Source organism: Procambarus clarkii, chromosome 89, assembly GCF_040958095.1.
Source record: "Procambarus clarkii isolate CNS0578487 chromosome 89, FALCON_Pclarkii_2.0, whole genome shotgun sequence".
Taxonomy (NCBI): Eukaryota; Metazoa; Arthropoda; class Malacostraca; order Decapoda; family Cambaridae; genus Procambarus; species Procambarus clarkii.
The window spans coordinates 19525454-19552820 of NC_091238.1; the positions used below are offsets into that span (position 1 = coordinate 19525454).

Below are 27367 nucleotides of genomic sequence, written 5' to 3' on the forward strand. Positions count from 1 at the left end.
TTCTCCGTGCGGTTCGTATCCAGGGAGTGTCCAACGTCCTGGTGGACAGCCTGTCTTGGTTCATTCCTCTGTTCACGGAATGGATGGTTGTTGTTTTTCTGGCGAAGAATGAGACGGCTGCTTTCTGGAGGGGTCCTTGGGTAATTGATGCTTGGTTGGTCAGGCCGGGGTTGCATCAAGTCTTGTGTCTGGTTGAGGCTCTTCGCCGTTACCTGTGCGCTTCGGCTTCTGTGGCTGGGGATGGGCTTTGGGTTGATCCGGGTTTCCCCTCATTCCCTGTTCCAGGGCTCAGGTCTCCCAGGTTGTCCGCAGGGTTAAGTCTAGCCAGCCTGCGGTTTATTTTCGTGCCCATGACATTAGGAAGTTTACTGCGTTGGCTGCCGTGTTTGGCAACATGACTTGGGCTGATATTCAGGCGCGGGGATTTTTTAGTTCGAACACGGTTCTGGCCACCCGATATATGGTCGCTGGAGCAGTGTTGGCTGTCACAGTGGTCGCTGGAGCAGTGTGGGCTGTCACAGTGGTCGCTGGAGCAGTGTGGGCTGTCACAGTGGTCGCTGGAGCAGTGTGGGCTGTCACAGTGGTCGCTGGAGCAGTGTGGGCTGTCACAGTGGTCGCTGGAGCAGTGTGGGCTCTCACAGTGGTCGCTGGAGCAGTGTGGGCTGTCACAGTGGTCGCTGGAGCAGTGTTGGCTGTCACAGTGGTCGCTGGAGCAGTGTGGGCTGTCACAGTGGTCGCTGGAGCAGTGTGGGCTGTCACAGTGGTCGCTGGAGCAGTGTGGGCTGTCACAGTGGTCGCTGGAGCAGTGTTGGCTGTCACAGTGGTCGCTGGAGCAGTGCTGGCTGTCACAGTGGTCGCTGGAGCAGTGTTGGCTGTCACAGTGGTCGCTGGAGCAGTGTTGGCTGTCACAGTGGTCGCTGGAGCAGAGTTGGCTGAGGAATGCGGCTGGGCGAGAGTCAGAGCTGACGAATGTAAACAGTGACGAGCCACAGCCTCGGTGTCTGCCTTCTGTGGTCCAGGTAGGTGGCTCTGGCCACTCTACATGTGTCACATATCACATGTGGCTCTTGTGTTATGTATCACATATGACTCCTGTGTCACGTATGACATGGGGCTCCTGTGTCAAATATGACATGGGGCTCCTGTGTCACGTATTACCAGGGGTTCTTGTGTCATGTATTATCTGGGGGCTCCTGTGTCATCTGGGACTCGTGTCATGTGCCACTTTAGCTCTCCCACTAAAGTAACTTGCTCCGTGGTAGGTGGCTCACTCCAAATTTGCAAAATCATTTAGCTGCTGTGCTCTGATTGGACAATTTTCTATAGATTCTCTGATTGGTCAGGAAACTTGATTCAACCAAATCTAGGATATCTGGAGTTTATTGTAAATTTCCCTAGAACTTAAAAAAAACTCGTTCACCCCCAACCTCAATATTGAAGTATCCTACTGTATTTATAACAATTTAAACACCTACAAATGTGCACGTGATGACACACAAATACCTGTACTATACTCTATGTATATACTATATACTATATATATTGTAAATACTATATACTCATGTATATAGTATTTACAAGTAAGCTGGGCCTGGCTACAGGAAAACAAGCAGCTTAAACATGACATGACAGTTCGGTTCTGTAACACTGTTCACTGGACGCTTGATGTGAGCGAGGATAAATAAAATAGTTTTTGTACTCTTGTCATTGCTCCTGTAAATCTTAATATTAAATTGTGTAGGTTTGTATAAAATGCAATTATATTATTTTGCAGAAGACACCTAAATGAAGAGGAAACAGGAGAGATGTGTTGGTGAGGAGACAGTGAAAAGAATTGCATCACCAATATCCCTTGTTCCTGACCGGGTAAGGAAGTTCAAATTGTTCCTGAATGGGTAAGGAAGTATGAGTTATTCCATACCTAGTGTGGAAATATTAATTATTTCTGAATAGGTAAGGAAGATAGAATTGTTGTGGATCTGGTAGAGAAGCTTGAATTGCTCTTGACTGGGTAAGAAAGACCCAGATGGCTGTTATCCAGGCTGGTAGGGCTTGGGGCTGCTCCTGTCCAGGCTGGTAGAGCTGGTCAGCTAATGCCAAAGTTGGGAGGGCCCAGGCTGCTGGTGCCTGGGTTGGGAGGGCCAGGCTGCCGGTGCCTGGGTTGGGAGGGCCCAGGCTGCTGCTATCAATGTTAAGAGGGTATGTACTGTATACAGTTCCTAGAGAGAAGATTTATTTATGTCTTAGGAACATGATCTGGAATTTAGTTAAATTCCAGTTCATGCAATCCCTGTGGCGCAGTGGTAACACACTTGTCCCGCACCTCGAGCGATTTGGCTTGGGTTCATATCCTGGCCGGGAAGCATTGACTGGGCATCAATCCTTAACTGTAGCCTCTGTTCACCCAAAATGAATGGGTACATGGTTGTTAAATGATTTTCTCGTTTAAAGAACAACAAAGAACTCTTGTATACAGTATATACTGTATATATGTACTGTATAGGAAAAAAAAATTAAATTTAAAAACTTACTAAAAATTTAATAAATTATTGGTAATATTACTATTTATTTTGTAGGTGCATTGTAACCCAAGATGGGAATACAGTATTGAAATCAAAATAAAGGTGCTGCAGTGAAAGTGTTAAATATGAGTTGGTATATTTTCTTTAATTAAAGCAGGTAGTTTAGGTGTTGTGGGTGAGGTTGGTTTGAACTGTGGGAGGTCCATGAGAATAATTAGCACCGTGAAGTATGGAGATGTAGAGTGTTATTAGGTGCATTTAGCTATACAATTTTTTGCTCACTTTAAGTTAGTATTTACTCAAAATTATTTATTTTTCCACAGTACCTGGTTCAGGCACAGCAGTTGGCAACAGTTCAGCTCTTGACACCAGCATCAGCAGCAAGATCTCTGATAGGTGCATCCTCTGGTGTGTCAGCAGTTGGGGCACTAACAGTTCCCACTGCAGTTGCAGTGGCTGTGCAGGCAGAACATGGATCTGTAGGAAGTGACCAGTGCCTGCTTGGAGGAACCATTACTTACACTCAACCTACATCACACACTTCTGCATGTAATATTGTACTGGCTTCACCTCCACCTTTTGTCCAAACATCTGTTTCCATCACAGATCACACTGCAGTTCCCAGCAGTAATTCCAGACCTAATTCAATAGGTGTTTCCAATATCATTCCAGTTGGAAGTTCACTTATCTCAGGTGACAGCAATATCATCTACACAAACAGTTCTACTGATAATACTCTTCATTCCTACAGGAGCAATATCTTGAGTAACAGGAGTACTTGTCCTGCCTTCTCATCTACTACTTCAGATAACACTAATTCTTCTTTCTCATCTACTACCTCAGATAACACAAATTCTTCTTTCAGCACATCTTGCAATTCAAATAATCCTGCTCACACTCCTACTGTGTCTGTACCATTACCCACAGTACCCAACCCTTATGCAGTAAAGAGAGATCAAGAGTCGCTCACAGAGAGACATAAGCGACTGTCAGAAAGATTTGATGCACTGATTCGTGGACAAATTCTTGAGCTTGTTAGAGCCAGAGGCCTCAAGAAGACAGTTTGCCCCTCTGAGGTGAGTTAGTTACACATTATATGTGTGTGTGTAATTACCTAAGTGTGGTTACAGGATTAGAGCTATACTGTACTTGTAGTGTTCCAACTCCCCTATAATCAGTCACATGATGCTTTGAAATTGTTGATGAATTTCACATTCACCACCAACTCACTTCAACTGTTCTAACCTTCTAAAACTCTGTGCAAAACTTTGTTTCTTTGGCACCTTTGCTTTTAAAGCTGCAGGTTTAAAAAATTCCTCCTTGTCAACTGTGCCAATTCTTGTCACTATTTGGTATGTGGTGTTCATGTCACCTCTTCGTTATATCTTCCGGTTATGGAATATTTAATGCCTCTTTCTTTCCTCGTATCAATTTTTTAGTTCAAGAAACTATATACAGTACTGTAGTAGGATGCAGTTGCACTTTTTTAGTTTATTGATGTGCTTCTTGAGATATGGACAACACACAACTACTGCATATTCTAATTTTAGTCTCATGACTGTTGTGAACAGTGTGTCTAGTATTTCTCCATCCATATACAGGTACTGTATTTAAATTCTGAAATTTGCTAACATGGCACAGGCTTCTCTTGCAACACCTTTGATGTGATCCTCTGGTGGTAGTTTACTATCTAGAACATGGATAGTAAATCCCTAAATCTCTCTCTGTCTTAGTTCCTGAGTATCTCTTCACAGTTTCTTTGTCATAGTTCCTTAGCATCTCTTCACAGAATTTATAGGATGTGTGTAGCCTGATTACTCCTGTTCCACATTGCATTATATGGCATTTATTTACATTGAATTCCATGTGGCAATATTGCCCCCATTCACTTATTTTGAGAAAATAATTTTGTAGAACTTGTCAGTCATCTGTTCTTTACTAGTCATCTGTCCTAGTAACTTGGCATTATCTGCAAACACATTTATATAACTCTATAGCTTCTCTAATAGATCACTTATAGAGACAATTAACATTAATGGTGCAAGAACTAACCTAGTGGCACACTACTAGTGATCACTGCTCTCATTTGTTTGTCCTCTATAAAAAATTTCACACAAGTCAAGTCTGTCTGTACTCCTTTGTGTTCTAGCTTCCAGAGCAGCCTCTTGTGTGGGACTGTCAGTCCTTTTTTAGGTCCAGGTAGCTGCAGTTTTCCCCACCCTCTATTGCAAGATCTCTGTGGCTATATTGTAAAAGTACAGAACATTGGTTTTGGAAGACCTTCCTGAATGAAAACCATAATGTCCATTATTCTGTCGTTTCTTTCTTGTATTCTACCAAATTTGTTTTCATTGTTTTCTATTGATTTTAATACCATACTTATCAATAATACAGGTCTGTAATTTCAGCAAACTTCTCCGTTTAAATTTTTATAGATCGGAACTTTATTAGGATTTTTCCATGTCTGTGAAGTTCACTGTTTGTATAGATGTATCGTATATACATTGTATGTATATTCAGTAAAGTGTGTGAAGCTTCTGCTCACTATATGGATCAGTGATGGCATACTTATCTAAATGTTGTTCAGATAACAGAGTATGGGATCCAAAACATGTACTGTATTATGCTGTCCAGTAATTACATTTACCATCTTAAAACATGAGGAATAAAGGAATTTTTGCTTTGATAATTTACAGGTTGCACGCGCTCTCTCACCGAAGGCTTGGCGAGATTTAATGCCAGCAGTTCGCAAGATTGGAACTCAGCTGGTGAAAGAAGGACTGATTCTTGTGACACAGAGAGGGACTATTGTTGATCTTTCAACTGCTCAAGGTCCAGTTAGGTTTGGGCTTGCTGAATAAGGTATGAATAATGTGTATAATGTTTGCCATAATGAATCTAGAGTATGTATTATTCCACTCTTCCCAATTTACAGCCATCGTTAACACTGCGTGGCCCGGCGTACACGTCCCAGCCCACCCCAAGGTGGGCCTGGTATTTCCCGGGAGAGTGCACCCACAGTAAATTGTGTATTCTCTTTCCAGTGTTCTAATCTCAATTTCCGTGCCATGTTGTTTACTGTATTTTGGTATCAAATTATTCACAATCTTATGGCATGCATTTTAAAACTATTCCCATAATAATCAAACAATAAATGGAATTTTAACAAATATTTTAATTTTGGATGTAAAATGCGTTTCCGCCGGACATCCGTAGAGTTAATTATGGACGCAATATCCGTAGCAGCGAGCTGAAAGTGTTAACAATTAGAGTATGCACTCGAAATTCTTCCCCAAATGCTTCACAGTATGACCTTGCCATGTTCAGATACTGCATTGTTGGCCCCTCTGTTCTCCGGCATTTTTCATTCTTACCTCCACACCTTTCACCTCATCTTGTAGCCTTATATAAACTTTTTGTCACACACTCTTTACACAACTTGATAATGGTCTAGGACAGATCCAAATGTTCTCTCTCTTTTCAAATGTGTGGGTTGGGTGTTTAATTTTCAGCCATGTTATTGTGATTTACTCTGCACTAAATTGTGATTTGATGATAATCACATGAATTTTAGTACTGTACAAGATAATCTCATAGATATTAGCAATTCAGAATGATAGCAGTATTATAACCCTGTTTGCACAGTTTTTATAAAAACTGGGAGATAACTAAAATCGATATATAATTCATATGATTACGTTATCATATGACAACTGCTTTACCCTAGGATCAAAGTATGATGATAGCCACACTTCAAGAGTTAACCCTCAATATTTACCAACAAAGTTATAGAATGTAAAGCAAGTAAATTTCTGCTAATTTCCTCTATATTATTATATAATATTTTGTTTTACTATATTTTATATCCTTATTAAAGTCAATACACCTCAATATTATTAGATAGTAAGGCAATACTCTCCACAGATGGCCAACTCGGCAGTCATGATTGGTAGCCGGATAGAATGTGAGGGAGCTCGAGGAACAGTAAAATGGATTGGTGAAATTCCTACCACACAAGGACAGTGGTATGGTATAGACTGGGATGATGCTGCCCGGGGCAGGCATAATGGATCTCATAATGGGGTCAAATACTTTGAGACAAGGTAAGATAGTTCAATCTTGAAGTTGCAGTTTTAAAAATTCTTTTTTTGTCTATTTTATAGATTCTTGTTGCTATTTTGTACGTACAGTGGTACCTCGGAATGCGATTGTCCCTGTATGCGAGATTTTCGGAAGGCGAGGTGTATTTACTCCAAAAATTTGTCTCAGAAGGCGAGGGTTACTTCGGGAGGCGAGTTTGGACGCGAGTTTGTTGATACGCGTACAGCCGACCTAGCGCGTTCGTCGCCCCTCCGCCCCTCAGTTTATTATTGTCTGGCGCTCAGTGACTACCCCCACATCAATTCTTCTCGCGGATTTTCAGTGTTTTGTTGGATTTTTGGTGATTTGTCTATACAATTTGTTATTATATATCTCACCATGGGTCCCAAGAAAGCCAGTGGTAAGGATAAAGGCCAGAAAGCTCCTGTGAGGATGACAATAGAGGAGAAACAAGAGATCATTCGGAAGCATGAGAACGGTACACGTGTTGTTGAACTTTGTAGGCAGTACAACAAAGCCACATCAACAATATGCACTATACTTAAGAAGAAAAATAAGATTATGGGTGCTAAAGTGGCAAAAGGAGTAAGAACATTAACGGCACAAATACTTGAAGAAGTGGAAAAGTTGTTATTAATTTGGATACACGACAAGGAGTTGAGGGGTGATAGTGTTTCGGAGGCCATTATTTGTGAGAAAGCCAGGGTGTTGCACGAAGACCTTCTAAAGAATACCCCTGCAACGAGTGATGCAGATAAGAAAGAGTTTAAGGCAAGCAGGGGCTGGTTTGAAAAATTTAGAAAGAGAAGTGGTATCCATAGTGTTACAAGGCATGGGGTTATGTGATGTGATTATGGAAGGGGACTCCCCTTCCAAACAGTAACTCCTCTCCTCCTCCCCCCTCCTCACCATCTTCCATACGCCTACAGCACTCGACAGTAAGGTAAGTAATAACTGGAACACAGTTTTGTAGGTTTATTTAGATGAATTAGGTAAATTAGGTATAAAAATTTAGTTTGATGTGGGGTTTTTGGGGTAGTCAGGAACGGATTAATTCATTTCCCTTTATTTCTTATGGGGAAATTAACTTCGGAATGCGAGTTTTCGGAAGGCGAGGCGTCTCCAGGAACGGATTAAACTCTTATTCTGAGGTATGCCTGTACGTAGTGATCATATCGCCTTTTTTCTTCTATCGTCTAGCTTTGGTATATTTAACACCTCTAACCTCTCCTCATTGCACTTGCTTTCCAGTTCATTTTCTTCAATGCGTGTGTGTGTCGGCGGATTTTTGAGGGAACAACCAGTGTTAATAAGGCTGGGTTAATGCAGTTTGTAGAGAGGGGAATGACTGTACAGTACAGTACTAGTTTGTACTATATATGACAATTCATGAGGAGTATTGGTGCTTGTTTTTGTTGCTACTTTATTGTATGGCATGAATCATATAACAAATGGATAAGTGATATTTAAATATTTAATAGTTAAATAAATAGTTGCATTTTTCTTTTATTAAATTATTTACTATTTTTTCTACTATTTGAGGTGGAAGTGGAAAATGAGATAATAAATATGATGTCTAATGTAAAAAAAAAAAAAAAAAGTGCAGAGGACTAGCTACCTAATCCTACAGTGATTGTACCTACAGTGAACAGTGCTTTTTTGTTTTTTAAATTTAATTTCTCTCCAGGTTTCCTACTTCTGGGTCTTTTGTACGTCCTACAAAAGTGAGCACTGGGATATCTTTGGAGGCAGCAGTACGGGGAAGATATCAAGGCGACACTGCTGTTGAATTGCAGGCAAGTAGGCTAGTGTTACAGTATATGTGGTATTATCTTAGTGTACAGGGAGGTTATCTTGAGATGATTTTGGGGCTTAGCGTCCCCGCGGCCCGGTCCTCGACCAGGCCTCCTTTTTGCTACACACCCCCAGGAAGCAGCCCGTAGCAGCTGTCTAACTCCTAGGTACCTATTTACTGCAAGGTGAACAGGAGCATCAAGGTGAAAAACATTTTTCTCATTTGTCTCCGCCTCCACCAGGGATCGAACCCGGAACCTCAGGACTACGAATCAGAAGTGCTGTCCACCCAGCTGTCAGGCGCCCACGGCAGACTCCAGTCAGGCGCCTACTGTCTGAAGTCCCCAAGTTATGAATGTGTTCCATGAGAATTTTTTTCGCAACCCACTTGTTTTTACTCGGAAAACAATGTCCATTATGTATTTAAGTTGAATTAATGTTGACGTGAGATGATAGGTTGAGCAGTTTCCATTAGAGGTCATGAGAGTGAACAAACTGCTGAATCTCTGTTTGATCCAGTACAGGATGGACTCTTGCCGCGAGTAATTACAGTACCATGAACCTTATATCTATACTATAAGACAGAATGTCTGTCTGTCTGTTTGAAGTTGGAGGCCAGACACTTGGGCCTAGCTTCACCCAAATTGACAGAGATAATGGTCTGGGATGAACATAGGCTGGTCAAGGTCACCAGAATTTAAAGGGGAACAGCGTACCAGGGCCACATTCAAACGCCCATGACGATTTTTGGCACTGCCTGCCAGCTGCACAGCTAAATATGTTGAAAACAAACTATTAAAATGAAAAATGTTTTTAAGAGTAATATACACCATTATTCACTGATCTCGGGATAATCAATGATTTTCTTGCTGTCCATAATTTGCTCGTACATGTATTCGCATGAAACAAACGACCATCCAACTGCTTCAAAGGTTACTCAAGCCACACTCTCTCAGTTTACAGGGTAACTATTCTACTTCACACTGCTAAGCTCCTCTTATCGGCGATCACACAGACATTAGACAATTATATTTTTACGAGAGAGACAGTAGATAGATGAATGAATAGGTGCATAAAGAGATGGATAAATAGATTTATAGATGGATAGAAAGCTAGATAAGTTATTTAGTGATGGATGGATGGATGAGTGGAAAGATAGATAGATAGCAAGATGGGACAAATGGGAGACAGATGGACCCAGGCAATGCCAGGTACCGTCCCTAGTAACCCTACAGTATGTGGACACTTGTGACTGTGTGGTGCTGATGCTCGATGTTATCTTGCCTGAATTGAAGTCACATACCTCATGGGTAATGTGTTGGGGTGCAGCAATGCATCTTACAGATAATATGTTGGGGTGTGGCAGTGCATCTTATGGGTAATGTGTTGGGGTGTGTCAGTGAATCTCATGGTTAATGTGTTCAGGCATGGCGATTCATCTTATTGATAACATCTTTGTGAGGGGCAGGATACCATGCTCAGAAAGGAGCTGTTCACTTGCTCAGCACATATGTTTGATTAGTGTTTATCTTGCTTTTGCATATATGTGGCATAATTTCTTCTTAACAACTGCAGATAATCAAGTGATTAATCTTGTTCTTTCAGGTAACTGAGCAGCTGCAGAGAACAATCAAAGCAAGATTTGTTGAGGTTGTGGGGATGGATCAAGTTGCAGAGAAACAGGGGTAAGAATTGTAACTTGGTTTTCATTTATGTTGTGTTTACAATTAATGTCTCGACTTGCTTTAGCTCCATGGCAGCAGTGGGGTGTTGCCGTGAAATTTATGAAATTTATAAACTGGATGTGATTCGGAGATGATGATAAATCTTGTTACATTGTTAAACTTTCAAATTTTGTATTTAAAATGCAACTTGTGAATGAGTTAATGTGGTGCAGATGTTTGCAATAAAGAATGAAGATTTTGAAGTGGATGCCTTGTGTACTGTGTGCAAAGTATACTATATGTTGTCTAACACAGTGTGTATTAAGCAAAATTGTACTATTATTATAAATGAAGAAGTAATAGAATATATATATGGTATAAATTATATTGAAAAAGCATAAAATAATTTCCAAAGGATAAAAATGTAGGAAATGGTATATAAATAAATAAATAATAAATAAATGTTGATCAAACCACACACTAGAAGGTGAAGGGACGACAACTTTTCGGTCCGTCCTGGACCATTCTCAAGTTGATTGTGAGAATGATTCACAATCAACTTGATAATGGTCCAGGACCGACCAAAACATCGTTGTCCCTTCACTTTCTAGTGTGTAGTTTGGTCAACATATTTCAGTCACGTTATTGTGACTTCTCGTCTGCAATAAATAAATGTTTATTTAGGTAAAAGTACATACGTTCAAAATGAGTTACAAACATAATGTTGGATTTCTAGATAGAGCTAGTACATACTAGCTAAAGCCACCTAAAGCCACTAATACGCACAGCATTTCGGGCAAAACATTGTATGGTGTTGTAAGAGGTACTTATGCCAACGGCCATACCACGTTGAGAACACCGCTTCTCGTCCGATCAGCGAAGTTAAGCAACGTTGGGTTTGGTTAGTACTTGGATGGGTGACCGCCTGGGAACACCAAATGCTGTTGGCAATAATGTTTAATGGGGCCTCGTAGCCTGGTGGATAGCGCGCAGGACTCGTAATTCTGTGGCGCGGGTTCGATTCCCGCACGAGGCAGAAACAAATGGGCAAAGTTTCTTTCACCCTAAATGCCCCTGTTACCTAGCAGTAAATAGGTACCTGGGAGTTAGTCAGCTGTCACGGGCTGCTTCCTGGGGGTGGAGGCCTGGTCGAGGACCGGGCCGCAGGGACACTAGAAAAAGCCCCGAAATCATCTCAAGATAACCTCAAGATCTCAAGATAACTTAATTTTAAATGCTTTGAGGCAGTGTTACATAAAAATGGAGTATGGAAGATTCGGAGAGAAGATAATGAGTGGGAGTAAAGTGATAGAGGTAAATAGCACAATGTAAGGAAGGCATGTTTTTATAGCAGTTATGAAAGTGCTGAGACAGTATACAACTTCCAGCCCTGACATATGGAAGAGAAACTTAGGTATGGAAAGATATAGAATGCTTAATAACAAAAGGAAGTGACTTTTTGGAGGAAAGCAACTAGTGAAATCATGTGGGATTGATATAGCAAAAGGTATATGTATGTATGGTATGAGTGAAACATGTGAGGGGAATGAAATATGGAGTTGTGGCGTGGATGAGGTGTAATACACTCGAGTGTTATTGACATGTTTGTAAGATGCCTGAGAATCATTTAACTACTGTAGTAGGGTGTACAAAGGTGAAATAAGGGGGATAGTATGGTAGAAGCAGCAACCAGTATCTTTTCCTTATTTGTTTTTTCCTGGTTCTGTGGGGGGCTCTTTCTAAGGCTCAAAATAGGGAGCAACTGAATGTTATAGCTTAGAAATAAGGTTTGAAATTTATTTGGAAATCATCTTTTTGTGAAGAGGTCCTTGGTTGCCTTTCACATCTACTCATCCTTCCATTCTATCGTATAAGCAGATTTTGTGTTGCATTGGCATGAATGTAACATGGTGTAAGTTTGAGAACACTAGGTAGTATCAGTGCTACAACCTGGTAGTGATTTTCTAGTTTGAGCAGCCAGGCAAACAAGCAGTTGTAAGGCCTCTCTTGGCAAGAGTAACGTGTGTAGATTTGGTTGAGCTTGTACCCTCATGGATGGACCTGAAACAATCATTCTGGATTTGATTGAACCAGTGCCTTCCTAGCAACTATTATGACCCTGCAGAGATGTTTGAATAAATGACTATGGTGCTGGTGCTTGAATGCTAGCTTGTCTAACTTGATAAATTGTGCCTGATACAACAGTCTTGCATTAGGAAGTAACCAAATGTCTCTGCACAGAAAAGTTATTTTTATATAGATTTGAAATCTCATTTGTTCTATTTGTTTAGTGATAAGTTTTTGTTCTTATATATTGTAATTAGAGAGAGGTTTTATTTATACTATTTTTCCAGACTGGTTGAACTTGAACCTCTAGTTCAAGTTTGAGATTGTTGGCAAAGCATCAGACAAATACACTAGGGAAGGCAATTACACAGAAACATTGCCAGTATATATATTATTTTGTGAACTAATTTATTATTATTATTTTGCAGAAGATTAGAAGAGTTGGATACAGTCATACTGACCGGGTCGATGGTATGGGGAACTGATGAGTGTGACCTACAAATCATTTTGCCCAAACTTCAGCATTTGGATATTTCTAACTCTCTCCTCTCGTCCTGGAGCAGTGTTGGGTGCATCACACGCCAACTGCCTTGCCTTCGCCTCTTGAATATAAGGTCAAATTTTGTGTGTCATTTAAAATTATTGGTATTAAAAGTGAATGGTTATTATAAGTAGTAGACTATGTGGCTCAGGTCAGTCAAAGAAAGGAAACCCCTACCATAAAATATGGAGTCAAGGACCAGAGCTGAGACAGATGATGAGAAGGAGCATTACACAGTATAGTAATCACTGTAGATGAAGTCAAAGTTACATATGTAATGTAGGTACAATAAGAGCAGTAGGGCCAGAATATATATCACAGTGACTGCTGAATGAGGCTGATGAGGTATTGTTATCCGCTAACTTGGTTTTTAAATACATAAATCAGTAGATTAGAGAATTTCCAGAAATCTATAAAAGGTAAATTAAGTCCCAATATTAAAAAAAATATGGGTCAGAGAGGAAGCACTATACTATGAACAAGGGTCACTAAAATGCATTCCTTGTAAGGTACTAGAGAGAGTAACCAGGAAGAGAATGGTGGAGAACCTGGAAAGTCATTCCTTGCTGAATCGTCTACAGTATAGTACCCTCTCTCAATTTTAAGGAGTACAGTAGCACTCTACTCTAAATGTACAGAAAATAATCTTGAGTTGATAGAATCAAGAATTATCTCGGTTGATTTGTCTTTCAAGATTTGCATAATATATTCTGTAGTGAAGGTTTACATACATGTTTCCTTTCACACCTGTGCATTGAACTTTAGTATGATGTAGCCCAATCAAGGGCTAATATGTCGGTACAAATTTACATAATAAAGAAATAATTGACTACGATTTAGCATTTACAAGCACCTCGTACAAAATTTAATCAAGTACGCATGTCTTAAGGACTCCAGGTTTTTCTTTAGCAAGGTTTATATGTATATGTGTAGACTAAAGAATGTGTACTTTTTTAAGTGCACACTGCTCAAGTAGTATACCTTAATGGCGTGAGCAAGTGAGTGAATGATAACTGCTGGTGAGCAGCAGCTGTTTGATGACATAAGTGAATATGTAAGTGAATATGCACAGCAATGTTTGTGGAGGAGAGGAAACCTGTTAGGCCAGTTGAGGTGTTTGTAGAGGAGAGGAAACCTGTTAGGCCAGTTGAGGTGTTTGTAGAGGAGAGGAAACCTGTTAGGCCAGTTGAGGTGTTTGTAGAGGAGAGGAAACCTGTTAGGCCAGTTGAGGTGTTTGTAGAGGAGAGGAAACCTGTTAGGCCAATTGTGGTGTTTGTAGAGGAGAGGAAACCTGTTAGGCCAGTTGAGGTGTTTGTAGAGGAGAGGAAACCTGTTAGGCCAGTTGAGGTGTTTGTAGAGGAGAGGCAACCTGTTAGGCCAGTTGAGGTGTTTGTAGAGGAGAGGAAACCTGTTAGGCCAGTTGAGGTGTTTGTAGAGGAGAGGAAACCTGTTAGGCCAGTTGAGGTGTTTGTAGAGGAGAGGAAACCTGTTAGGCCAGTTGAGGTGTTTGTAGAGGAGAGGAAACCTGTTAGGCCAGTTGAGGTGTTTGTAGAGGAGAGGAAACCTGTTAGGCCAGTTGAGGTGTTTGTAGAGGAGAGGAAACCTGTTAGGCCAGTTGAGGTGTTTGTAGAGGAGAGGAAACCTGTTAGGCCAGTTGAGGTGTTTGTAGAGGAGAGGAAACCTGTTAGGCCAGTTGAGGTGTTTGTAGAGGAGAGGAAACCTGTTAGGCCAGTTGAGGTGTTTGTAGAGGAGAGGAAACCTGTTAGGCCAATTGTGGTGTTTCAAAATGCACTCTAGTATCATATTACATTTTGTTAAGATATATTAGTGCTATAGGGAAACCTTGATGCACATATCTGTTTAATAATGGAATACATATATCACATTTCAGTGGGAATTTACTAGATGTTCCCAAGTGCCCAAATGATCTCCAGGAAAGTGTTGGTCACATTACCCATCTGGTTCTCAACAATATGATGGTGTACACCTGGCAAGATTTTCTCACTTGCTCCTCAATGTTCCCAAAGCTCAGCAGGTTACAGGTAAGAGTTATGTTCTGCATAGCTTAGAAAAATCTGTATATGTATCCGTATGTTGTCCCTGTTCCTCTTATTTTAGAGGAACGTATCAATATATATGTTAATCACTAAGGCCATATAATCAAAGACAGCTATTCATTTTGTGTTTAAACTTAATTGATCTATACATGTACACATGTTGCATTAATGCCTCATTATCAGTTTCAGGAATATTTGGGGGTTGACCTGAAATTTTCTTTTTGACTTTCAAAAGTGTTACCCATAAGCTTTCGTCAAATGAATACATTATCCTCAAAATTAGAACTTGATATTTGTCTTGTACCATAATCTTGTAAATTTGTCGAATGAGTATATTAGTACAGTATTCAACTTTGAAAAGTAGAGTACTGTAAGAAACCAGGGGAAAGATTCACGAAAGCACTTACGCAAGCCCTTACGAATCTGTACATCTTTCCTCAATCTTTGGCGGCTTTGTTTACAATTATTAAACAGTTAATGAGCTCCGAAGCACCAGGAGGCTGTTTATATCAATAACAACAGTTGATTGGGAAGTTTTCATGCTTGTAAACTGTTTAATAAATGTAACCAAAGCCGTCAAAGATTGAGGAAAGATGTACATGTTCGTAAGTGCTTGCATAAGTGCTTTCGTGAATCTGGCCCCAGATTTCTAGAAACAATCTGAAAATTGCTTGTTTACATTCTAACTTTCACCATAAATGTTAACAGATCTAAATTTAAATTAGAATTTTGAATGACTCTCCAAAAGTACGGGTGGTCCATTGTTTAGATATTAAAATAAATTTTTTGTTGCAAAAGGAGCTGCATTTTGGAGGTTACACTGTATATAATATTTTATCACTATAAATTAGCATGGTTTTCTTTTCACAGGTAGCTTTCAATAACTTGAAAGCACTGGGACAAATTCCTGCTGGCCTTTTTGATACATTAGAAGAACTAGACATTGGAGTCAATCCTATTGCCTCCTGGGAAGAGGTCAATCATTTGGGTACAATTCCAAGGTCTGTGTTAATAAGTGTAATTGCATGATGATAGCTATGCTTATGGTTTCTCTTCCCTATACTCTTTGTTGTACAACACTTTGAATCTACAGCACTAATAGTTTTGGCATCCTCCACCAAATCAGCCGAATTGTTCAAACTGTCTACAACTGTTTGCAAAAGAGAATTTTCAGTTATTTTTCAGCACAGTTGTTTCCTTAACTTGAAGTTATGGCTTCTTGTTCTTGAAGTTGTAGGTTTAACAAATTCTATATTGTCAACTGTGTGCATTCCTGTCACTATATTATATATGGTGATCAATATCATTGTGTGTGTATGTAATCCGTATCGTATGCATGCGCGTGATCAGTATAGTGCGTGTATGTGACCAGTATTGCAGGTGTGTGTGACTAATATCATGTGTAATTACCTAAGTGTAGTTGTAGGATGAGAGCTATGCTCATGATGTCCTGTCTTCCCAGTTGATGTCCTGTCTTCCCAGTACTCTTTGTCATCTTTGTAGTGATCATATCACCTCTTTTTCTTCTATCTTCTATCTTTGGCACATTTAATGCCTTTAACCTCTCCTTGTATCTCGTCTTTCAATTCCGTGTGATCAATAGTGTGTGTGTGTGGAGGGTGGGCCTGGGTGAAAGTCGGCTTTAGTTGTCTATGCTGTAGTTTAAGCCAATTTTCCAGTGTGATTGTTGTTACTGTGTACAAATGGAAGTTATATTGCATTTGGCGGGAAAGTGGAGAGAATGTTAAATAATAATGTTCTGCTTTATTGAGAAAGTGGGAAAAATTTATTTTTGTAGGTTAATGAAACCTAACCTTATTTGTCTTGTACTGTTCCTTTAACATTAATCTATGCAGTTTTCAAGGTTAAAAAATAAGACTCCCATGCAAACTGAGGGCTGCCTGTACTGCTAATTTTTATTATATACTAACTTTTGAGCACATTATTTAGACATCAAAATTTGTTGTGTGTTTTTGTTCATTACACTTAGCACTAATGTTGGCTAGTGTTGGATTTTGGATGTGACACACATGTGAGACTGCCATTAGCTGTGTGCATGTAATCTCTGTAGGTTCTGAGTGAGTATGTTCTAAAAACTTGTTGATGCTGTAGGTAAATGAAATGATCAGGGTAGTAAGTTTAAGACATGAAAGTTTAGGAGTTGCTAGAAATAGAAAGAGAAAACTTGTTTTATCTTGTTTACTAACTATTGTCTACAGGGAGTGAGATCTAGCTTTGTGTTTCCTGCTTCCAGCTAATTGTATCTAGTGTGTTTTAATCTCTAGGTAATATTTTAAAGTTCTCAAATATTTTCTCTTGAAACTGTGCATTTCGGTGCATTCATCTTGTTGATCACTTGCACTTCAAACAAACACTTTCATTATTATCTGACTCATTTGCATTTTTAATTTCTTCCCATATTCTCTTGTCCTATTCTCTCCCAAGTAATAATATGGCTATTACAGTATATTTTGAAAAAAAAGTCCTTGGTTTAAGTTTTTAGAATTCATTTGTGTGTTTGATAGAATCATCTCAGTGGAGATGAGTTAAAAAATAACATGACCTATGATACAGATTTTAGTGTTGGCAAATCATGTACTGTATAAGTATATTACAGAACACTCATTATTTAAATTTTTGTAATGCAATTCTTGGTCCTGGAACATCCTATTTTTCCCATAAGATATTATACAGCACTTGATAAAAAAGTATCTGTTGTATCGATAACACATTTTCACATAAAATTGGCAGGTGTCTGTAGTGTAAATAGTTTACTATAGTGATAATGGGTAGAATGAAGATTATCCTTTGTAAATATTAACATGTATAGCTTTTGTATTTATTCTTATACTTTATATATTTTGTATGTTTTTAATATAGGCTTCGAAGCTTGAATGCTAACGGCTGTCAACTGAGAATGATTAAGTTCCCCTCCACATCCACAACAGGAAAGACCACCCTCTTCCCATCCCTCAAGCACTTGATGATTGTTAACAACCCATTAGAAACAGTAAGTTATGTACAGTATTATTCACGATTTCTCCTAACAAAAATCTTTTAAATTGCTTTATAATATGTATTCAGATTTAGCTATCCATAGAAGCACCACCATTGTAGAAGTAGAAGGGTATACAGATATCTCCTTTCCATTGATAGTTTGTTTTGCTATCACACTTGATGTGATACTTTATTACGTTACTTCATAATTCCTGTATGTGGGGGTGTGTAGTACCTTCCCTCATAGCTTTGAGATCGATGCCACCTTGTTTCTGTCTAGAGCTCAGTTCATCATGCCCTTTGTGAATGAGCATGAAACATCTATTCAGAAGTTTCCTTCATCTAAGGCTCAGTGGTATAGTCAGAGTTCTTGTTCACTTAATCACAAATTTGAATTTTTAGGTTTTCTCTCATGTTACTGAGTGGTACACAAAGATCTTTGTTTATAATATGAATTACATTAAAGCAATGCATTAAAAATAATAAATATTATAACAAACCATTATTGATTATTATTAAAACTGCATACAGCCTGCATAGTGTATTTCCCTGCTAAACTAAGCGAGATTTGGTATCAGACCCTAAGCCTAAATCCAAAAGTAACATAATATAATATATTGAGACTTAAACAGACTTGAGAAATGAAACATAATAATTTGTCTTTTGAACTGACAGATCAAATGGTTGTGTCCATTGAACTAACGATTGGTTCATAAATGCTGTATTACTGTATATTTGAAAGAAAAGAGATGGTTATTAATTTGTTGTAATTTTATTTCAGTGGGAAGCTACAGGAGAACTTAATAAGTTGGCCAGCTTGGAGGAGTTAGTCATTAGCTATGATGGAAATGCTTATCCTTATTTCCATGAGTTTACTTTTGCTCGGATTGCAAATCTCAAGGTAATAAAACTGACTTGTAGGGAAGATGCAATTGTTACGTTTTAATATTTCTTAACTCTGATTCTCTGTCTTATCACTGTAAGAGTAAAATAACTAAAATACAAAAGGAAGTCAGGACACCACAAGTTGGAGCCCTATCATGTTAACCATAAATATGTAATATCCACCCCAACTATTATCCACCCCCACTATTATCCACCCCCACTATTATCCACCCCCACTATTACCCAGCATGGTTGGCACTGACCAGTGAAGGTAATCAGTCAGAACCATTACCCACCCCCACTATTACCCAGCGTGGTTGGCACTGACCAGTGAAGGTAATCAGTCAGAACCATTACCCACCCCCACTATTACCCAGCGTGGTTGGCACTGACCAGTGAAGGTAATCAGTCAGAACCATTACCCACCCCCACTATTACCCAGCGTGGTTGGCACTGACCAGTGAAGGTAATCAGTCAGAACCATTACCCATCCCCACTATTACCCACATGGTTGGCACTGACCAGTGAAGGTAATCAGTCAGAACCATTACCCACCCCCACTATTACCCAGCGTGGTTGGCACTGACCAGTAAAGGTATTCATTCAGAACAGTGCTACAACAAAATATGCAGACTGGCAGAAGAAAGGGAATCCGAGAGATGAGGAGACAAATTATGTAGTGTACATTAGCCAAGACATGTCTAAGGAAGATAGAGAGAAAGCAAAAAAAAAAAAAATCAGAAGAGCAAAGTGTATAGAAAATGCAAGGGGATCAAGAATTGAAATTAAAATAAGTTTATTGAGGTATAAATACACACAAAGGAATGAGATAGCTCAAGTTATTCTCACCCCAGTCAGTACAATGTGTTCAATATATACTGTGTATGTATATTATATAATATAATATATACATATACATACACACACATCACAAACAATGAGCATATTACTGAACATTTTGAGTGATAAACATGTACATTTCTTCCTTTACACATGCAGTATGTTACCAAACGTAGACATAAATGCTTTTATGACTAGGTACACTGATAATTTGCAATAGATATTCAGACAATTCAACAAAGGTTCAGTCTTGGGCCAAATTCTTATATCACTCCAGAATATCATCAATCTTACCATTTGATCAAGAACTGGCACCTACTGAATCACCAACTCAGTGTAATCTTCACAACAAAATAATAGGTTAGTACCGGTCCGTCTAATTACCCAAAGCTACCCAAATTTACTTAAAGCTACCCAAAGCTTCCTAGCATTACGTAAATAATACAAAAATATGATATAAGTACAGTATTTACTCACCATATTGTTGGTGTTGAATGCAGAACATGAAAAAGCATATTTTTACTCTGAAATAATATAAATTTATAGTGAAATTAAACGAAACTACGTGGCACGAGAGGCCATAGGAAGTCGACAATGCAAGCGATAATGTTGTGGAGCGACTTATCCAAGATGAACAAATTATTCAAGACATTGTTGCCTAGAGGTTATATTAAGTTACGTTTGGATAGGTTAGGTTTAGTTAGGTTATGCTTGTATAGGTTGGTTAGGTTAGGTAGGTACAGGAGGCTCATATGCCAGCAAACATTGTCGCTTGGACCGTCGACTTGCTTTGGCGTCACCAGCTTCTTATTTCATCTAATTTTGATATACAGTATAATGATACTTTTCAGAGTAAAAATATGTTTTTCATGTTCTACATTCAGCACCAACATTATAATGAATAAATATATCATATTTATTCATTACTAACATAATGCTAGGAAACTTTGTGTAGCTTTGAGTAAGTTTGGGTAGCTTTGTGTAATTAGACGGATCCGTTAGTACAGCCTTTTGCAGCACCCACCCAATGGAGCAGGCAAAGGCAAAGCAGCCAAGTAAAAATCAGTAGCATAAAAATTATTTACATGAATGCTCCAACTCATAAAATTAAGCAGTGCCACTCATTAAGTGGAAGCACAAGTCCATCCTGTCTGCCTAGTCTGGAGAGTGAAGAATAACCAATGACACACACAAATCACAATTGCATGATGCATCAAATGAATAAATCCACAAGGGCCATGATGAGGGTTCGAACCTACATCTGAGAGGATCCCAGGCGTGCCTTACATGTCATAGCACAATTGATTAAGGCGCATGTGGGATCCTCTCAGACATAGGTTCGAACCCTCATCACAGCCCTTGTGGATTTGTTCATTTAATAGCCAATGCCCTACTAGCTGGTTAAGAAAAAGATGCCAGTCTGTTGTACCACCATCATTCCTTGTGCTACAACTTGTGCATATAGCCGAACTTGCTACCACACCTCTGCCACTCTCTCCTCAACCAACAGCCAGCATCACCACCTTTCACCAGTATTGTCACTACAATAAGCGACGGTATCGTGTATCATTGTTACAACTACCTCCCCAACACCAGAGCATCAAAGTGTTTCATGCATTGCCTTTTATATATTCTTGTGTGTATACAAATGTTTACACACTAAAAAATGGAGAAATGTTTCTTGAATGAGGATAATTACTTAATACTGTATTATTCTGTGTTGAAAATAACTTCACAGACTTATTTTTAAGTTTCTTGAGAAAGTAAAATTATTTTGTCTTTCACTGTCTAATGTGTGTACTGTAGTTACATGATTTTGATTTTAGAGTTTCAGTACCAACAAAACAATATGTACAATTTTCAAGTGACTAGATTACATGGAAAAGTAAAAATATTTTGAATGATGCAATGTTCAGATTTACCATTATAGGTGCTAAATCGAACTAGACTAACTCCAAAGGAGAAGAGAGACTGTGAGCTGTTCTACCTAAAGTCCTTTGGCAACGAGTACTACAGTAGTGGGGGGAATGAAGATGGTGCCACTGATGCCCTCAGTGAAGACTTCACCCATAAACATCCTGGATATGCACAGCTTGTTAAAGGTAAGTATATAACATTTGAAGATTCAAAAGAGCAAATCTGTTTTATCAAAATAGAATGTAACCTGCAGTATTTTAATGCCTCAATTTTTTCTCTTGCAATTTGAATACTGTTTTATGGATGGTGTATATACAGTACTGTGCTGGCAAGATTGCTAATAGGTGTAGTGTTACAGCATAAAATATTCCCATGGGGAATTGACTGGGCAAACAGGTTTCTATCTGGTACTCAGATGGAAGCTAAGTCTCCAAATGAGCCACTGAGGCATTAGATTATTTTCAGTCTTATAGTATTGAACAAGTGAACAACACTTTAAAATGAAGTGGTGGATGCAGACTCCATTCACAGCTTCATATAAGATTCATAATAGACTCAGTAACCTGTATACTAGTTTACTGAAGGCTGAAAAGCAGAACCAGTGCAACAGAGATTTTACAATTAGTGTACTGAATATGCAAATGATTTCAGTCGAATGAAGTGGAATGCTTGTTTTTTTTAAGCAATAAATAAATATGTGGACTAACAGAAACAGTAATCAAAATTTATATTCTTTGTATTTTAACAATATTTTGATTAAATAGTTCTCTTTAAATACCTGCCTTACATTGTTTGTACTTCCATTAAGAAATAGCCAGGCTAGATTCAGTATTGGCACTTTTTGATTTCTCGTCTTTCTGTGGATGTGTAATTAATGTACAGTACTGTAATATTACGGTCCTGTAGTGCAATGGTAAGCTCAATCAGGTCACAGCTAAAAGGTCCCAAGTTTGATTCCTGCTGTGGGACAAACATTTGCAAGATAGAAAGGTTACATTGGGCAATCTAACCTTTCATCTGATGCCTCTGTTCATCTAGCAGTAAATAGATACCTGAGAGTTAAGCAACTGTTGTGGGCTGTATCATGGGAAAGGTCAGTAGTTGGCTTAGCTGGACCTTGATAACCCTAAAGATTTCTTGTCTTCTACTATGGGAAACTATAAGGTCATTATGGTCATCAAGGAAAACCAATATGATTAGTAAACGCATTGTAAACGTGCTCATGTTATGACAGATCTTGGTCCGCCTATGGATGAAACCAGCTACAATACCCAGAAGCGTCAAAAGCTAAAAAATCTCAAGATTGAGTTGAAGATAATTACACCTGATCATCCTGAGAGGGAAGAGTATGTGAAGACATTTTTGCCTTCAATCAAAGTGGCCAAAGTAAAAATGATGCTTAAGAGGCAACTCAAAATCAATCCAGCACTCCCAATGAGGCTGAGTTACTCCTGTTGTAAGGTGAGTCACTGTGAAGCTGGGTTACCCCCTGTTGTAAGGTGAGGCACTGTGAAGCTGAATTACCCCCCTGTTGTAAGGTGTCACTGTGAAGCTGGGTTACCCCCTGTTGTAAGGTAAGGCACTGTGAAGCTGGGTTACCCCCTGTTGTAAGGTGAGTCACTGTGAAGCTGGGTTACCCCCTATTGTAAGGTGAGGCACTGTGAAGCTGGGTTACCCCCTGTTGTAAGATGAGTTACACAATTAAAATCTTTTAACAGAATGGCGTAACTGTACGTTACTTGATAACAAAAGTTACAAAACTCTTTACCATCAAGCATGATGATCATTAATCACATTCAGTCTGAATTAGTGTAGATGCTGAACAGACATTTTCAGAGGTCTGCTCATATTTAAGTTGGTTCATACGGCACCTATATCAGAATATATATAGCTGCTATGTTACTTAGTTACAAGATCTTTTGTATTGTGAAAAGCATTTACTGGTAGGTATAATTTATTTATATATAACTTAATACTTTTTTATTGTAATTAGTTATAAAATCTTTTTGTGCTATTACACACACCTCAACCAGAACCAAATCCTCCGGTAAGTGTCAGTGTGTGTGTTGAGGATGAGTCGACAGGCTCTCGCAAGCATGGGAAATCTACTTTATAAACAGATAGTCTCCCATACACAACTTGACATGCTTGCAAATGCTGGCAATTTAAATACAGTACTGAAATTTAACGTTGATGTAACAAAATGTTTAAATTCTACCATTGCATACTGTAATGTCAAACTGGCATTATATAATATCACTATCATTATACAGTGTTACACTTATTATATACTGTACTGTAATATCAAGCTAGCATTATGCAGTGTAAACATAATGACATTAAAATCACATTTTTATCTTACAACTTTTCTTAAATATTATTTACAATTTCTTTATAATTTCAGGGAGGTAAGGTTTTTGAAGTTGTGATGGACAATGACATGCAAGAAATGGCATACTACTCCATTCAGGCAGGAGACACACTGCTTGTAAGGTGGTAGTAGCTGCTCGGCCTCAACTAATTTCAGGTCGGGACGACGCTGCATGTGCAGTGCAACCCCTTTGCTCTTCCCCCTTACCTTACCTTGAGGTTACCTTGAGGTGCTTCCGGGGCTTAGCGTCCCCGCGGCCCTGTCGTCGACCAGGCCTCCTGGTTGCCGGACTGATCAACCCCTTAACATTCCATCATTCCATATGGGCAGGGTAAACACTGCATGGGTGGTGATAGTCCCTGCTCTCTGCCTTAACTAAAGCACTGCACAAATGTGTACCGAAGCACAGTCCAGGTGTTGTACACTTGGCAATATCCAGGATAACACATGTTAATTATTGGGTAATAACAAAATATTTTGAAATTAATTTGAAATGCATGTCTGTATTACATAACACTAAGGGTGTGAGACAATAGAATGATCAGCTAGTGTTGGTAAGGTCCCTATTTTGGTCCCCCCCCCTCCCTTTTTAATTTTTTGTTGTTACCTAAAAGAGAGAGAGATCTTAAAATATATATTCTTTGTTTTCAGGACATCATATTCTTAATTCATGTACATTTATATTATACTACAGTAATAATTTTTTTTTTTTTTAACTAATACAGTACTGTATTGGGTGAATAAACAAGGAGCCCATGACATAGTTACATATGGAAGAAGTACCATACTCATTATTATACAAATTTCACAGGGAACAAAATGTTTAGTGTTTCTATTAAATAGAAGTCAAGTAGATAATGCTGCTACATGTACCCTTAGCCAAATTATTAAAAGTTAGTCATGCAGCATGAGAGAGAGAGACATTGCAACAGCAGCAGCACTGTACAAGTGGCTTACTTGCCGAGTACTATCCCAAGACTCAACATGAGGGAGGACGGGGTAGTGTTGTAGTAAGGTGTAAGTGCAGTGTGCCTCTGTAATGTGAACGAGCAAGATTTCTGGAAGGTCAGGGGTTGCATGAATCATGTTTACACATTATGACTTACTATGTATTGGATAAATAAAATAGTGTGAGACAAATGTATATCCCTGAATAATGTAATAAATAACTGAAGTAAACATTTTACTTTATACAGTACAGTAATAAAATTGATTGAGAAACAAATAATTACCTGAGTGACTAAATTGCTTATGTATTACAAAGGTGTGTGAAACAGTCTAAGAATGAAGGTCATAGAGCGGATAACGGGCATAAAAATACTGGTGTATAGCACTCGGTAGTTACACTAAAGGAATGTTTTCAGGAAACGTACATATCACAGCAGAGAGGTCCTAGGTTCAGTTTCTGTGGCAGGACAAAAACACTTGGGCAGTGTTTTTTCACCTAGCAACAAGTAGGAACTGTATTAGGAATTAGACAAACTGTTGTGGGTTGCATCCTGGGAAAGGTAAATGTGTGTCCTAGGGGTGGGGGGGGGGGCCTTGATAAGCCTAACGGGTTTCCCATCCTCAGTGATGGGGAAACTAGACCTTTAATGAAGTATCTAAAATATTTTAGTGGTGTGTGTTGACAAATAATGCTTAAAGCTTTAAATAATAATATTGTATTCACATATAGGATTGCTATTTCCTCTGGACTTGTTCATTTAACAACTATCATATTGTTCGATGAGGAGACGACGACGTTTCGGGCCATCCTGGACCTTTATAAGTCGGTTTAATCTTTATATCTTCAGCCACATTATTGTGACTCATTGTCTGCATCATATTGTTTGTTAAGGCTCATTAATCCCAGCAGTGCAGCAGCATCCCCATTACCAAAATGTTTTGTTACCTGCTCCCACACTGACAGGTGTTCACAATTGTGATAATCATAGGGTAAAGATTTAGGAAAATAAAGACTCAAACTATTGTAATTTTATTCTTTCTCCATAACAAATAGCATTGAAAATAAAATGTCAATGTTTTAATTGATTCTGTTCAATGTGCGGCATTCTTGCAAGCCAGTACTGTGTTGCTTTTCAAATATTCCTTCAATATCTACTGTACACAGTAGATATTGTACATCAAAATCATCTTTTATTGTATTGTTTATGTAGATATTGTACATTGATATCGAAATACTAAAGAAATTGTTCACGACTTTTGTTAGACCAAAGCTAGAATATGCAGCGGTTGTGTGGTGCCCATATCTTAAGCACATCAACTGGAAAAGGTGCAAAGACATGCTACTGAGTGGCTCCCAGAACTGAAGGGCAAGAGCTACGAGGAGAGGTTAGAGGCATTAAATATGCCAAAACTAGAAGACAGAAGAAAAAGAGGTGATATGATCACTACATACAAAATAGTAACAGGAATTGATCAAATTGATAGGGAAGATTTCCTGAGACCTGGAACTTTAAGAACAAGAGGTCATGAACTAACTAGACAAATATGCCGAAGAAATATAAGAAAAATCACTCGCAAATAGTGGTAGACGGTTGAAACAAGTTAGGTGAGAAGGTGGTGGAGGCCAAAACCGTCAGTAGTTTCAAAGCGTTATATGACAGAGTGCTGGGTAGACAGGACACAACGAGCGTAGCTTTCATCCTGTAACTACACTTAGGTAATTACATTGTGACCTTAAAAAACCCGCACACACTATGGAAAACCTTAACCGTAGAGTGCGGCTATGATGAAAGGTGCCTCTGTGCCTATGTACTTAATTTATGAACAAATCATTAAAAAATGATATGCAAAAAGGTAAGGAAAATGCAAACACACAAATATATACAGTATGTCAAAATGTATTTTGTGCACATTGGTAGTTTGTAATTTGTCCTCAGGTCAAGCTTGTTTAAGTAGCAGCCATCCCCCAAGACATTCATAAATTTTGAGTAAATGTAATTTTAAGGTAAGGCACTATCTTGATTGAAGAATTTTATTTTGAATGAGGAAAGGTTAATTTTAGGTAAGGAAAGGTTTGAGTGAAGGTCTATTTCAAATACAGTAATGGAGAACGGCTGTTTTTAGTGACGAATTAATTTATAATTAAGGAAAGCTTGAGTGGGGAAAAGCTGATTTTTGAATAAAGGAAGATTGGATTAAGGAAAGGCTAGTTTGGAGTAATGTTGATTAATTAAATGCTTGCTATTGGTGTCTTTTTAATAAAGAACAATTGGAAACGGTTACAGGAGTGACCGATCACACATTGATGTAGATTAGCTTAGTAGAAGGTTACTTTAGTCAACAATATTAATGACTATAGATGTTTAATCTAAATTAGTATAAAATTTTGATCAAGTGATCTGCAGCAAAACATACTGTGAGGTATGTGTGACTGCATTTTTGCAGTCTTCTCTGAACTCCTGCAAGGTCACATCATGGCATTGTAGTTATGTTCCGAACCTTAATGAAATCTGACCCATATATCAATCAGGTCAACCCATATGTTGCGTTTCCAAAAGAGTCGCCCATGTTAGAATCGGTGAACGCCCTAGTAATATTGTTGAAAACATCTTAACTTATTAAACCAAAGGTCTTTTTATGTCAGAAGAACGGCAGAAACTGGA

General features: G+C 38.7%; 2 protein-coding genes and 1 non-coding gene across 3 annotated transcripts; 2 read left to right on the plus strand and 1 right to left on the minus strand.

The window, feature by feature from the left end:
* Positions 1-411: 411 nt before the first annotated feature.
* LOC138359228 (spore coat protein SP65-like) lies at positions 412-1708 on the minus strand. The gene is made up of 2 exons (XM_069318221.1): positions 1700-1708; positions 412-1038 (listed from the first exon to the last, which is right to left on the minus strand). Exons 1-2 carry the CDS (start codon positions 1706-1708, stop codon positions 412-414), a joined length of 636 nt encoding a protein of 211 aa, XP_069174322.1.
* Positions 879-25727, plus strand: LOC138359184 (tubulin-specific chaperone E-like). The gene is made up of 15 exons (XM_069318170.1): positions 879-1019; positions 1775-1866; positions 2846-3598; positions 5219-5384; positions 6447-6625; positions 8311-8419; positions 10023-10102; positions 12577-12762; positions 14581-14731; positions 15617-15747; positions 17627-17756; positions 18525-18644; positions 21399-21570; positions 22620-22846; positions 23790-25727. The coding sequence occupies exons 5-15, from the start codon at positions 6447-6449 to the stop codon at positions 23883-23885; spliced, it is 1581 nt and encodes a 526-aa protein (XP_069174271.1). The 5' UTR covers positions 879-1019; positions 1775-1866; positions 2846-3598; positions 5219-5384; the 3' UTR covers positions 23886-25727.
* On the plus strand, positions 10913-11031 carry LOC123773498 (5S ribosomal RNA). Its single transcript, XR_006774837.1, has one exon. It is a non-coding gene; the product is annotated as a 5S ribosomal RNA (ribosomal RNA).
* Positions 25728-27367: the final 1640 nt, after the last annotated feature.

What these genes read in the sequence shown, in the direction of transcription:
- LOC138359184 (XM_069318170.1), top strand. Translation starts at nt 6,447, where the DNA reads ATGGCCAACTCGGCAGTCATGATTGGTAGCCGGATAGAATGTGAGGGA. An exon ending in CATTTGGGTACAATTCCAAG is followed by an intron (nt 15,748 to 17,626) that starts GTCTGTGTTAAT and finishes TTTTTAATATAG; the next exon opens with GCTTCGAAGCTTGAATGCTA. An exon ending in CTCGGATTGCAAATCTCAAG is followed by an intron (nt 18,645 to 21,398) that starts GTAATAAAACTG and finishes TTACCATTATAG; the next exon opens with GTGCTAAATCGAACTAGACT.